The sequence below is a fragment of the Protopterus annectens genome, chromosome 5.part0 (assembly GCF_019279795.1).
Source record: "Protopterus annectens isolate FY-2018-M chromosome 5.part0, PAN1.0, whole genome shotgun sequence".
NCBI classification, from domain to species: Eukaryota; Metazoa; Chordata; order Ceratodontiformes; family Protopteridae; genus Protopterus; species Protopterus annectens.
In genome coordinates, this window is record NC_056735.1 from 277,188,683 (window position 1) to 277,203,184 (window position 14,502).

General features: G+C 43.2%; 1 protein-coding gene across 1 annotated transcript in view; it reads left to right on the top strand.

The window, feature by feature from the left end:
- Positions 1-14,502, top strand: part of PDXK (pyridoxal kinase) — a 933,402-nt gene that overhangs the window by 521,048 nt on the left and 397,852 nt on the right. Inside the window, exon 4 of the mRNA XM_044072247.1 lies at positions 1,610-1,693. Within this exon, the coding sequence (XP_043928182.1) occupies positions 1,610-1,693 (84 nt within the window). The remainder of the gene's footprint in view (positions 1-1,609; positions 1,694-14,502) is intronic.

Here is a 14,502-nt window from a genome sequence, read left to right on the forward strand (position 1 = left end):
ATCATAGACTTTGTAGCTGACAGTAATTTTCCTGGAGCTGTTAAACATCTAATTTCTTCAAAATCTATTGAAAATTAGAAAGATCTAGGGTACTAAAGTGGAGTGACACATGGTTGATGTGTGTTGAATGCCATATATTAGCTTACAAACATTTTCTGATTGTGCACTATACTGTATAGAATTAAGAAACTGCAGAAGTAATAAAAGTGGGTGTTGCTCGTCCCTCTCTAATATAGATGATAAACAGGTGGGGTAGTTTGTTTATATACTTTATTACATAGAAACACATTAGGATGGATAGCAGCATTACAGAGTATAAACAAACTGATTAACTGACAGACTACATAGACATACATGCTTACATCTCAACAGCTTACTAAAAAATAGCAGTCAGGCTCTCATAAGCTCAGTATTTATACACTTGCGCAAGCCCCCTCGAAAACTTCTTAAAGTTGTACATTCAAATGTACAATAATACTTTACTTTGCAAAGTATGCTTTGTAATGGCTGTATTCTGTGAAAGAACTATACAGTAGTACTGCACAAATGTGTGAACACTTCATACACTTCAGACAACATGAATAACATTGATTAATGTGAAAAAATGTGGTCATTTCCCTTATTTTATTAGTTTTATGCAATTTGGATGTTATTTCAAACATTTTCCTTAGTTATTTAGAATATTTTTGTTAATATGTTGTAATTTTGAATATGTCTGTTACTTAGAAATTTGTTTAGAGCGTTTTGAATGCGTCTTTCATATTTTGCGCATAAGAAATAGCTTGAGCAAGTTTTAATACCTGAAATTCATTTCTGACCTGTTTTGAGAGTTATAAGTGCAGTAGGGAAGATTCACTCTTATATATTTATCCAGTGTTAACTGAGTGCTTCTTGTCTCTTTAATTGATGACAGGTGTGTACCCAATAAGACTGAATGCTGTAATTAAATCAAAAGGTGCTTCAACAAAGTATTAGTTTAAGGGTGTGTACACTTATGCAACCAGCTTTATTGTACATTTTTTATTTTTTATATTTTTCCCCTAACAGATTTGTTTGTTTTTCAATTGAATTGAACAGGTTATAGGTCACATTAAAGGTGGGAAACGTTTTGAAATGATTCATTGTGGTCTCATTTTTTTATATTGCAAATCCTACCATTTTAATATGGGTGTGTACACTTTTTATATCCACTGTATCCCTACATACACATCCTGCTCACGTTAACATTTTGCATTGCATGAAGGTTATTTTAATGTAAGCATTCAAGATTTTTTTTTCATTTTGTTAGTAATTAACAAAGTACTGAAGTGTGTGTGTTTGTGTGTTTGTGTGTGTGTGTGTGTGTGTGTGTGTGTGTGTGTGTGTGTGTGTGTATGTGTGTGTGTGTGTGTGTGTGTGTGTGTGTGTGTGTGTGTGTGTGTGTTATAATCGGTTCTACTTTGTATTACTTTCAAAGTGTAACACACAACATGAAGTATATTTTATTTCACATTTTATATATGAGCTAAAATGGTCTTTGTATTTGTTTGTATGCCTAGATAACTTTTTAATCTTTCAGCTGTATATTTATGAAACTAGATGCTATTTATGAATTTTATCCTTTTCTAAGGTTATACAAGAGATAAGTCATTCCTGGAAATGGTGGTGGATATAGTTCAGGAGCTGAAGCATCAGAATCCAAAACTGGTGTATGGTAAGTACCTGAAAAAGGTTAAAATGTTTGTTGATTTGATCAGAGCTATAACATTGTGCAGTTGAGTATATCATGTTGAACAGAAGTACTTTTTTTTTTAGAAATCATAATTAGAAGAAACATAGTATCTCCCTTGTTAAGCAGTGGAATACTGTATACTGACAGATAATGTGAAGGGCATCCAGCCAGCCTGCAGAGTGATTTATTGTTCCAGTCCCTGTCTGAAGGCAGCCTCTGGCCTGTCTGAAGCACAAAATGAATGAGTTGGAGCTGGAGCTGAATAAGAGGAAGGGTCATGCAGAGCTGGATTATCCACTGGTAACAGCAAGTGATGGAGGGATGTGAAGGTACAGTCCCTGGACAGCTACATGTATTTATTTATTTAGTTACAGTCCCTGGACAGCTACATTTATTTATTTATTTAGTTTATTATTTGAACTTTTTTTACCCGGTAAGTTCAAATGGCATAATATTCCATTTTCAGTGGATGCCTAGGGAGAAAAGCTCCACATTGAGATTATATGGTTGCCGTTAAAGTTATTAAAGCCTAATAAAGAAGAATGACATATAAACGGAGCAAAAATTCTGCTTCATTTCATACAGTTTGAACCTGTACATATAGTGCAAATATTTGGACAGCTATAACTAGTTTAAAAAGACCATTGTCAATAGATAAGTATTCACAAATTGCAGTTCATAGAAATAACATCAACACACACTTAAGTACATTGTTTGGAATAGAAATGACTAGATAATATAGCCCAGGCAAAAATATATTCCATCTTTGTCTAAGAAATACATTTTACTATTTCCTTCTCTCTGAACATAGTCAAGTTATGCCTGTGGTAGAAGGAAGAAGGAACTAGATCAGCCTTAGGTAGTACTGGAGCAGATCCAGGTTTTATTTAAGTAGTCTTTTTGAGTAGTAGATTGAAGTTGGAGAGGTTAGTGGTAGATCTAATTTGCAGAGGGATAGAATTCCATTTTTTACTGTCAGAGTATGATTAGACACTTTGGCCAGAGGATTTGTGGGGTTTATGTATGATGAGATGATGCTGTCCCATTAGATCAAATTAGTCTATTAGGGTGATAGGAATGGATAAAATAGGTGTAAAAGCAGGGCAGTTATCAACTTTGTGAATAATATTATGTGTGGAGATGACCTGTATGTAATCTCAGTGGTGAAAGTATTTTAGGCCAATTCAAAGCCTTAAGGACAGTACAGTCGCGGCTGGGGTATTATTTGTTGGTGGCAAATTTGACAGCCTTATTATCATATGCTACCAACTTATTTTTAACCATGGCCTGAAGATTGTTTTGGACAGATGCACCATATAAGAAAGATGGGTGAAGGTAGGTAGTAGCAAGAGTTGGTTTGGTGGTGTTTCTAAGGAAACTTTTATGCCTATAGAGCATTCCCAATTTTTGGTTAGTCTTTTTTTGTTATTTTGAACATGCAGGTCAAATTTAAGGATAATTCTATAATTGCTCCAAGGAGTTTTGTATGGGAGAATATTTTAATTTCAGTTTTGTTTCGTGAAAATTTTTGAAATTTAGTTCATCAGGCATGTGTGATTTGGGGGAAAGTGGCAGTTAAGTTTACGTTTTAGGGTTGAGCAGTAGCTGAACATTAATGTGTCATTTCTCAACTGAGGAAAAAGCTTCTTTCATGATGTGGAGGAGTTGAGACAAGTTACTAGAAGCACATATAAGTGAAGAGTCATCAGCATATTGTACAAGAGAGTCTGGAACTACAGAGGTGTAGAGGTCATTGATTAAGATATTAAAGGGGAGGTTGACCAAGAATAGAGTATTGGGGTACACCAGTGGAGACTTGCAGGGAGGGAGAGAGAGTATTGTGCCATTTTGCAGACTGGAGCCTGTTAGTTAAATAGTTATTGAACCGCAGTAATGAAGAAAGGGAAAGCCAAGTCGAATCAATTTATACAGGAGTTTACCATGAGAATAAACAAACAAAATGCAGCCCTTCTAAGCAAAGGTTGCTGAGACAACCAACCAAATACTACTAAAAGAAAGCTCTTGCGACCACCACAACTGTAACAAAAACGTTTAATAACGAAAAACAGTAAACCAATGATAAAAGAATCATAAAAGATCAAAAAGAAACTGGTAAAATATCAAAAAGAAACTGGTGAGCACTTTTGCGGTTAAACAACCACTTCATCAGACCATACCTAAGCAGACAGTCATCAGATATTTAAACAACAGACTGACCATTCATGTAGCACTAAATGCGCAAGACGAAACAAAGCTAGCCTCAGTTCATAAAATGATAATTGATTGTAAAGTTTAAACGAGGCGAAAACACACAGTTTGGAGAAAGTATATATCTGCAAACCTTGTAAAAAATGTTGAAAATCTGTATGTGTGATCAAAATAAATAGGTAATCATAAAAACTATAAGTACATTGAACTTAATCATTGTCAAACATAGAACCAACACCTAAAAATCTAGAAGACACTGTATCATATCGTACGTTTCAATGTGGGAGTGGCTGTGCTTTCAGAACTGGCTTTAAGAGATATTGGCATTAATACCTGGAGGCTTGTCTGCTTTCAATTCCAAGATCCAGCTTAACTCTCTGACTTCACTTTTATTTTTCATATCCCCACCTCGAGCACCATCCAAAATCAGTTCTAACACACAAAAAACTAAACTTATGATTAGTGCCAAAATCATGCACATGCTGGGCTAATGCATTACTAAGTTTATCTTTTTTGATGTCATTAAGGTGCTCAAGGACTCTGTCTTTAAAGCAATGGTTTGTTTTTCCAGTATAGAAAGCATAGCAGATCTCACAGAAGGCATAATTAGCCACATTTCTAGTTTGACAATCAGCATAAAAAGAAAATTCTATTGTGTGCAATAAAAAAGGATTCTCAAAATAATAATTACCATAAAGATTCTTGCAGGCTTTACATCACTTTCACGGAAAGGTGCCTTTCTGGGGTCTATATTAAATAACTGAAGAGGAGTTTCGGTGAACACCTCTTCGCCGACACATAATGAACGAATCGCGATCGTTCAGAACAGCGATTTCTTTCCCTGGGAAAAAAGTCTCTTGGCCATCCCCATAAGTTTGCCCTTTTCCCCACTGTAGTGCCATCTCGGAGCTGGTATATTTAGTTGGGGGGGGCGGAGTTATGTTTCTAATGATGGTTTTTTTTTTTTTTTTTTAGACAAGTAATTTGCAGTTTTGTGCATTCGCTGTTTGTGTTGGCGAAGAGGTGTTTGCTGAAACGCCACTTCGGTTATTTAATATAGACCAGTCATTCCTTTCTGAAAATAATGCACTGTCTTTGTAACTCCTGTACTTATAGCATAACTGCCTCTGCAATGGTAGATTATTCCGAAAAGAGAAACTGGGCGCATTACCAACCTTATCTCATAATTTGGTACTAGTCCATAGAATACCCCAATTCTTCTTAATTAGATTGCATACAAGGTTTACATCACTAGAAAAGGTTAACAGAAACCTAGGTTTACTTGTATGGGTGAATCTAGTTATAAAATCTCTGTCATTGGACAAATCACTTGCAAAATAGTCTAGCTACATCTGCCCTTTCCCTTCTAGCAGTAGCTGTACAATCATCTATTTCTGTAGCCTCATACTCTTTTGCCAAAAATTCAGATCTCTAATCAGAAACAGTTGTATCAAGTGCCGTGTCATCATTGTGCAATCTCATGACCCTCAGAACCTGTCATCGTAAAACATTCCTATAGACATATCAGGGATGCATGTACATTCTCTAAACTGGGTATTTTAGCATTGTTTAATTTATAATCAATTATCATTTTATGAATTGAGGCTAGTTTTGTTTTGTCTTAAGTCAGTATGTTGTGCATTTAGTGCTACATGATTGGTCAGTCTGTTGTTTAAATTTCTGATGACTGTTTGCTTGGGTATAATCTGATGAAGCAGTCATTTAACCGTAAAAGTGCTCATTGGTTTCTTTTTGATCTTTTATAATTGTTTTATCATTGTTTTACTGTTTTTTGTTATTAAACGTTTTTGTTACAACCGTGTTGGTTGCAAGAGCTTTCTTTTACTAGTTTACCACGAGAAACTATATTGAAAGCTTTTGACAGGTCAAAGGAATAAGGAGGAAACAGGTTTGCCCGAGTCTCTGTATTTTTTTATGGTGTCACTGAATGGTAAAAGGGCAGTCGTTGTACCGTGATGGGTGGATGTTAAGAGCTGTTCTTGTAGAAGATAGTGGAGGAGTTGTTTATGAATATATCTTTCTAGAAATTTTGAGAGGGGTGATAATATTGTAATAGGCAGGAAATTAGAGATGTCAACTGAGATGCCTCCTTTATGAAGCAAGATAATGTAGCACAGATGTCCCTGATGGTTGAGAGGACCCAGTTGTCTGTGGTAACAGCTTCCCACCTGCCAAAGAGATCAGCAGTCTTTGGGAAAGGGGGTTACTGGGGCTGAGGACAGGGGAGGGGTGCTGCAGAGGTAGTCGCAGGTTTTTTTCTTCAGTAGGCTGGCCTTAGAGTTGGAGGTTCCCTAGGTGGTTTTTCAAGAGAATCTTTTCCTAGTGGGTTTCCTTTGTTTCTGAACTGTCCTAGGGCTCCCTTCTAATGAAGGAGGTGGATTAAGATGAGCAGTTCCTTGGTATGTAGGAATTGAGGAAAGTAGGATCCATCTGCAGTCTTTCATAATCTTACCTTGGTCTTCGAGAGTTTTGAACAGACTGGCTACCTTTGGACCAAACAGTAAGTCTATGTCCAAGGGCGAGTCTAGAAAATTTGATTTGAAATCCTCAGGGATAGCTGACTGTGAAGCCATTCATATCTACGATTAACAGATGCAGTGGCAGCTACCCTAATAGAAGCATCCACAGCATCATAACTGCACTTAATGTTGCGTCTAGCAATCTGAGTGGCCTGAAAAGTAAGCTCTACATCTGATGCTTAGACTGTGCTGCACTAGGATCCACTATAACTGTTTATGGAATTTAGGTCAGAGATCAAATACTTTTGCCATTTGAGTCTGGTTATTAATTGCTCTTAAGGCAAGGTTAGCAAAGGTGTTATCCTTCTTTCCCCATCTATCCATAGCCTTACTGTCTTTGTTAGTTGGTAGGGCATTTGCACTGGGCAGAAGCTTAGAAGGCTTATCCAAAGAGAGAGATACTGTAGAAGGGTCTGGCACTGGGTTCTTATTTAGATATTTAAGTTCATTAGGGACCTTGTAAAACATGTCTGGTCTCTTAGGAGCTGATGGTTGAGAATAAGGTACAGAAGAGGGGACTGAAAGCCTCAAGGACTGAAGAAACTGGAGAAGGGGCAGGGGTTCCCTTCTCCAAGAGGGTATAATACCTCTTCTGAACATTGGAGACCTGCATGGATTGCCATTCAAAGTGTTTCATCATGTTCTGTATAGTTTCCCCAAAGGAAACTTCTTCAATAGGGGAATCAGGTGAGAGGGAGTCCCCTTCTTTGGAAGAGATTTCCTCTAGTGAATGCAGCTGAGAGGAATAGTGCAGAGAATGGTTAGAGTCATATTCCTGCTCCTTATCAGAGGAAGAGGAAACCAGAGCAGGGTTTAGAGGAGTAGCCTGTGGTTGCAGATATCCAAAGGAGAGAAGTTTCAAAGATGTAATAGCTTTGAACAACCCCTGTGACAAGTCTATCCACTCCTTCTCCCTAGCTGCCGAGGGAGAGGACACATGCAAAGTCTTTTTTTTTTTTCTTTTCTTTTTTTTTTTATTGGTGTGACATCTGCTTGGATGAAATGTGGGGTTCAAAATCATGTCTGACCTCTATTAGAGATCCTGGGATCTCTTCCTTTCCTCAAATTTGAGGGCTGTTGTCTGGCTCTTCAGAAATTGATGCATGGTTACTAAGATGTATTGGCAGTTAGCAAGACCTCAGGGGAGCATTCCGGCCTCCAAATGGGTCTCAGTTACTGGTAACTGAAAGTAGAGTGATGTACACTGGGTTCTGCAACCTCAGTGGGTACGTCAGAGTTAGAAATGTTGGACTGTGGATCCAATCAAGACCTCTTAAGTTTTTTTTTTTGTTTTTGGTAGCAGAGGGAATGTCAGAGGACATGGAATTGGCCATCGTGGACTGGGCCAAACATTTAAGATGCTGGGTCTCAAGAAAGGTGTTGTGGGTAGAAAGCCCTGACCTAAGGGATTTTTGGAATGAATAATTGACAGATTGAGCAAGATTTGTGATTGTGTTCCGAGCCTAGGCAGAAAAGACGCTTGGTATGCAAGTCTTTGTATGGAATCTACCTACTGCACTTCAGTGAGAAGAACTGCTTCTTCTTAAGGAGGTGATCAACCCTGTCTCTCCTTGAAAGGAGAGACTAGGATATGCCACTGATCCAGTCCATAAATCAGCATGACATTAGACACACTACTTCATTTAGACTTGTGACTGAGCCACAGTGTCCACTTAACCCAAATTACAGAGGTCTAACTGGAAGCCAACCTGAATAGTCATAGCACAGAATATAAAAGAGATCTTCCTTGAGCCCAGAATGTAAGAGATCCTAAGCTTTCAGAGTTTGATTCCACTACATAGAACTGAACCCATTTAGATAAGATGAGTCTTAAGCTGAAATGACAGGATTACACCCTCTTGCTGTTCCTGGACAGGGCTGTAATTTAGAAAATAAAAAATTAGGACAATAATGAAAAGCTTCATTCCCAGTGACCACCAGTGATGCACAAAAATTACACAAGATCAGCTTTAAGATGCTTAAACAGTAAATTGCTCCAATCAATTAAGGACCTACACACAGTACTTGTCTTCTAGGGGTCCACAGTAGCATAGTAGTGGTACCTACAGGCTTCTAATATAATGTCCTTAAAGACTGCATACAGTGGTACCCACTGGAGGAAGAGATGAAGGCCAAAGAATGCTAGATTTTATGAACCATAACAATCCTCCAAATGAAGGGTCATCTGGAGGAAGGGACTTAGACAACTCATTGTCCTTGCTCATTTCAGAGAGGAATACTTTACTACCATCAGGCACCCAAGAAGAAGTGTTCTTGCATGGTACAACAACCTCCAATAAGAGAAAGTATAGTTGTGTAAGAACTTACCTTAAAAGTAGATGTCCTACTAATCACTGTTGCAATGTTCCTATGGGTTGTTACTGCTGATTTCCAGAGAGGGTGCAAAAGCTTGACCTTCTCGACATTGTATGCTCGACGCATGACCTCAGCTCATATGCACTGAGGTATAAAGATGGATGTACAAGCGTGGATCCTTTGACTATCTGTAACCCAGTGGCCTGAAGATTACTGAGAAAGGGAGACTGGTCAGCTTAGAGGGGTGTAGCTCAGACTGGTAAGAAAACTTTCTCCTTTTCCCATGTAACAGAGTAGATGTTAAAGCCAAAGGTGAGAAAATTAGGAAAGTAGAAATGAGGTACAGAGGAGAGGATGGAGGGTGAGATGGAATACTGCAACAGTGATCAGTAGGACAACTACTGTTAAGTTCTTACACAACTGTACTATCACCTGACTGAAGTCACTGTTGCAGTATTCCTGACGTATGGGTGATTTCCAAAGCTGAAGGAGGAAGGAAGGGTGATTGGCTGCTGAGCAGAAAAATTGTTTAGCAGTCCAGACTGAAATGACCTAGCACAGGCTGCCCTGGATCTGGAGAAAGCATCAATTTTGAAGTGTTTGGTAAAGGCATGTACAGAGGACCAAGTTGCAGCCTCCAAGATAGACCTACTGTTTTAGTAGAATGTGGTTTAAGGTAGGAAGGCAAGGTTTTGCTATAGTGTGAGTAGCAGAAAGAGAGACCTTAGAAATCCAAGCTGTAGTAGTTTGTTTGGAGACTGACTGACCTAGCTTAGGGCTCATAAATGATACAAACAGCTGAAGGATTTACTTTTGTCCAGATAAAATCTGAGTTCCTCTGAATGTCAAGAGAACATAAGATCTGAAGTAGTTAACTTCATTTGATCAGCAACCTGTGGGTATCGGATCCTCCCCCTTACCCATAATACCCTGCTACCTCCCTCCAGTCCTCAGATCCCGTTTGCCGCGGTTTCTATAAGCACGAGTGACGAGCTCCTTGCGATTTAGGTTAGAGAAAAATAGGAAATTTCTCTATTTTCATTACCAGTTAAAAATGTGTGTGTGTGTGGTAGTCGTTCCCTTAGACTAGTTTAGTTGGTTTAGTTTAACTTTAGTGTATTCCCATTCCCCTTATCTGTGTGTTAGGGAGTGTGATTGTGGTGATATGGCCGAAGGCCCTAAGACCATTTTTTTTCCAAATGCTCTGAGTGTGGCCATAAGCTGTCCCCAGCCGATGGCCACACTCAGTGCGTTCTTTACCTGGGGGTTACACATTTGACATCGGGCTGCCAGATATGTGCTGCCTTTAACCCCCGAGCTCTGAGGGACAGGAGGAACAAGTTGATCTTAGTGGGCCTTTTACCCGCAGATCCTGCTTCTTACTCCTCTCTCTCAGTGGCGCCAGTCAAGGCTGGGGCTGTTCAGCCTATGGTTCCTGCTCTCCTGGCTGGGACTCAACCTCCCACTGTGTCCCAGGGAGAGAGGGACTCTAGCAAAAGAGAGATGAGAGGTAAAGAGAGGGAGAAAGAGAGAGACAAAGACAGAGAGAGGCATAGGAGCCACAAGCGGCGGGCCGACTCAGCCCCCTCGGCCCCGCCGGCTAAGCAGCTCTATTCTCCCTTGAAGGTTCCTGGGTCCTCCCCCTCTCAGCTCCATTCCCGACGTTTCTCTCCGGAGCCAGAGGAGGAGCACCGGCCACCTTCAAGGTCGTCGAGGTGACCTTCCCGGCCAGCCTCGGCGGCCTCTTCCAGGTCCACAAGAAGCCTTTCTGACGTGGACATGGACCGGATGATGCGTTGCTTCCTTCAGGCCCAGATGCAGATGGGAGTGTTCTTGTCTCCCCCCCCCCTCTGGGGGGGAGCTCGGCCCCCTTCTTTGCCCCCATTGCTCCTTCTCTGATACGTTATCGGGTTTTGGAGCCGTCTGATCCGAGTAGCCTTGGAGCCGGGGAGTCGGCACCGATAGTAATCGCTACTTCGATGCCAGCCTTACCTTTGAGTTTATCGGGTCCGTTTTCGGATCCGAGCTCTCGGGGCCGTGAGCCGAGCCTCTGATCCGGAGGGGTGAGTGTGTCTTCGGCTCCGATGCAGTCGGAGCACACTTCCCTTTCGGGTCCGATTGCTTTGGCTCCAGGGCTGATTCACACATTGGATCCGAGGGGGCTGCTCTCGGATCCCAGGGAGAGTGGTTCACCTTTGGCTTTCGACATGGTGGAGAGGGTCCTCTCAAGGGATTCGAGGTCCCTGGCTCGTGCTACAGATTCACCCGCCATTCCCTCGCAGATGGGCCTGTCTTCTATCATCCAGCCCCAGGGACAGCCTGCATCTACGCCCCAGCTAGTTCCTGCAGAGGAGCATGATCCCGTTGGTGAGCCCTCCTCAGACAGTCCCGCCGAGGAGGTCCCTCAAAAACGAAAGTGTAAAAGGAGGCACTTGGACTCCCCTGAGTCCCTCACGGAAGACACTGACTTGGAGGAAGGGGAAGGTTCCCCCAGGTCACCCACCGAGGACGTCTCCTTTGGAGACATTATGGAGATGCTGCGTATTAGAGGGGGGTGGTCAGCCCAGAAACCTTCCTCGGATGAGTCTTTGTTTCTGGAGGCATTTGATGCAGGCCCATCTACCTTTTGGGTATCCCCTCCGGCCGACTCCCTGGTAGACCTAATTACTACCAGGGCGTGGAAGGAGCTGGACACAGTAGAGCCAATCCCCAGGTGACCAGATAAGATCCTTAGTCCCACGACAGACAAGACAGCGTGGAGTAAAGGTTCCCCGGTAGATGCCATGGTGGTGGCGGCTGCCACCAAGAAGGAACTGGCGCAGGATAGTTCCTCGGTCCATCCCCCCGACAAGGAGTCTCGGACGATGGATTGCATCGGAAAGCAGATGTTTGCTTCAGCCACCTTTTCCATAAGGGCGCTGAATTACTTTGCACACGTGATTAGACTTTAGCGGGGATCTACTAAAAGAGTACGCTGGGTCTCCCCCGGAGTCCATGTCGGCCAAGGACAAATGAACTTTCTCGGCTTGCATGGCCACTCTAAAATCAATATCCAACACTTCTATGCAGCTTCTCTCCCATGCCACGGAGGGGGCGGCTAGAGCCAGCGGAGCAAGTATCGCCTTAAGGAGTCACACCTGGCTCCGACTTTGCAACTTTGCGGAACCCTTCAAGGCGTCCTTCACGAATGCTCCCTTTGACGGCTCTATGCTGTTTGGCAAGACTGTCCGCGATACGCTGCTCCAAAGCGAGAAGGACGGGAAGACGCTGTCTGCCATTGGAATCCGCGTCTCGGCTCCTCAAAGGTCCTTTTCCAGGAACCAGAGAGGACAAAAGAAGATGTGGTTTCGGAAGTCTCAGCAGTCCCATTACGCTCCGGACCTTTCGTCCTTCAGAGGCAGGGGAGGACAAGGTGGACGCCGGCCCAGAAGCAGAAGGGGGCTGAAGAATTTCGGGTCAAGGGAACCTTTTTCCAACTGACCCGTGCAGCAACCCTGAGGAGTTTCCCGACTGCTCCTCTCTGGATGCAGTCAGAGGGCGTTTCTCGGAACACCTAGCACATTGGGAGTCCATCACGACAGATCGCTGGGTGCTCCAAATAATATCCAGATGTTATGCTATCCCCTTCATAAATCTTCCCCCTCAGTTGAGGCGCCTCCCCGATGTTCCACCCAGTCAGAGGGAGGTGGCAGCTTTAGAAATAACAAAGCTGCTAACACTCTTTACTCCATTCTCCCCCTTCTGCAGGAGAATGACTGGATGTGCTCCATAGACCTCAAGGATGCGCACTACCACATTCTCATAGACAGGTGGTCCAGGAGGTTTCTCCACTTTTGGTTGGGGGCCAGTCATTATCAGTTCAGGGTCCTCCCCTTTGGTCTCACCACAGCCCCCAGGGTGTTCACCAAGGTCATGGCAGTTGTAGTGGCCCACCTGAGGCTTCAGGGAATACAGGTCTTTCCTTACCTGGACAACTGGCTCCTTGCCCTCCCCACCAGGCATCTACTATGCTCAGCCAGGGATTGCTTCCTACTTTTGGCCCGCCAGTTGGGGATCACTATAAATTACAAAAAATCGTCCCTTCAGCTTGTTCAGGTCCTGGACTTCATAGGAGCCAGAATAAACACACTTCAGTCCAAGGCCTTCTTGACAGCAGACAGACTCCACAGTTTAACTCTCCACGTCTTAGCACTTCTACAATCTCTGGCCCCACCAGCGGAATTAGTCCTGAGAGCCCTAAGGTCCATGGCAGCAGTTATCAACCTTTCACCCCTAGCCCACTTGAACATGAGGGTTCTTCAATGGACATTACAGGTCCAGTGGTCCACCCTTCGGCATCCGTTGGACTCCCCGATTCCCCTCAGCAGAGTTTGCAGGGACTCCCTACTTTGGTGGCTCCATTCCCGAGAGCTTCGGGAAGGGCGGCTGTTTTTGATGCTTCAACCCCAAGCCACGGTGACCACGGACGCTTCTTGCCTGGGGTGGGGTGGGGCATTGCATGGGCAGAACTGTCCAAAGCACGTGGACTCCAACATGCATATCAACATTCTGGAGATGAGGGCGGTGCTTCTAGTGTTGCAAGCTCTCCATGTCCTTCTTCCTCTGGGGACTATTGCAATTCAGACAGACAACATGTCAGTGGTCTGGTACATCAACAAACAGGGGGGAACCAGGTCTTACCCTGTTTGCCGAGAGGCCATGAGAGTTTGGTAGTGGGCGATAGTCACCAACCGTTTTCTGCTAGCAAAGCACATTCCGGGTCGGTCCAACATTTTAGTGGACAAGCTGAGTCGAACTATCCTCTCGCCTTACGAGTGGTCTCTGAACCCCTTAGTAGCGAAACAGATCTTCCTCAAATGGGGTCAACCGTGCTGCGATCTCTTCACATCGCCTTCGAACGCAAAGTGCAGTGAGTTTTTCGCTCTAATTCCCTTGCCAGGGGAGAGCACCAGAGGCGCTCTAGTTCATGCTTGGCCATCCGGTCTTCTTTATGCTTATCCTCATCGGTTGGGGAGCAAGGTTTTCCTCATAGCCCCATTTTGGCCTCGTCAAACCTGGTTCCCGTACCTATAGTCTCACCTCTTAGCTCCTCCTTGGGTCTTGGATCCTATTCCGGATCTGATTTCTCATCCTTCGGGATTGAAAACTCCAAATCTGGATGACCTCAAGCTCACGGCTTGGTTGATCCAGTTCCCTTAGTGGCTAGGACTCCCGGTATCTCGTCCGCAGTTAAATACATCCTTCATTCCTGGTGGCGGCGCATAAGCCTTCTACCAGGAAAGGTCTACAACAGTAAATGGAAACGTTTTTCCATCTGGGCCTGGCATAGGAATTTGGATCCTTTTATGGCTCCCATTCCAGCAGTACTTGAATTTCTATCTCACATTTTCCATCAAGGGGCCAGTTCTTCTACTGTGAAGGTTCAAATGGCGGCCATTTCCCACTTCCACATAGGGGACAATCTTGGCCCCTTAGCTGCTGCTAAGATCTGTAAGACTTTCTTAAAGGACACCTTTCTCTTAAGACCTCCTGTCAAGAATGCGGTTCCTCCATGGGACCTAACCTTAGTTCTTCAGGCTCTAACTGGTCCACCCTTTCAGCCTGCAGCTTCTGTTGACTTAACGTTCTTGTCTTGGAAAACTGCCTTCTTAATCGCTATTACCTCAGCTAGAAGGATATCTGAGCTTCAGGCCCTTTGTACTAAACCCCTGTATCTTGTCTTCCATA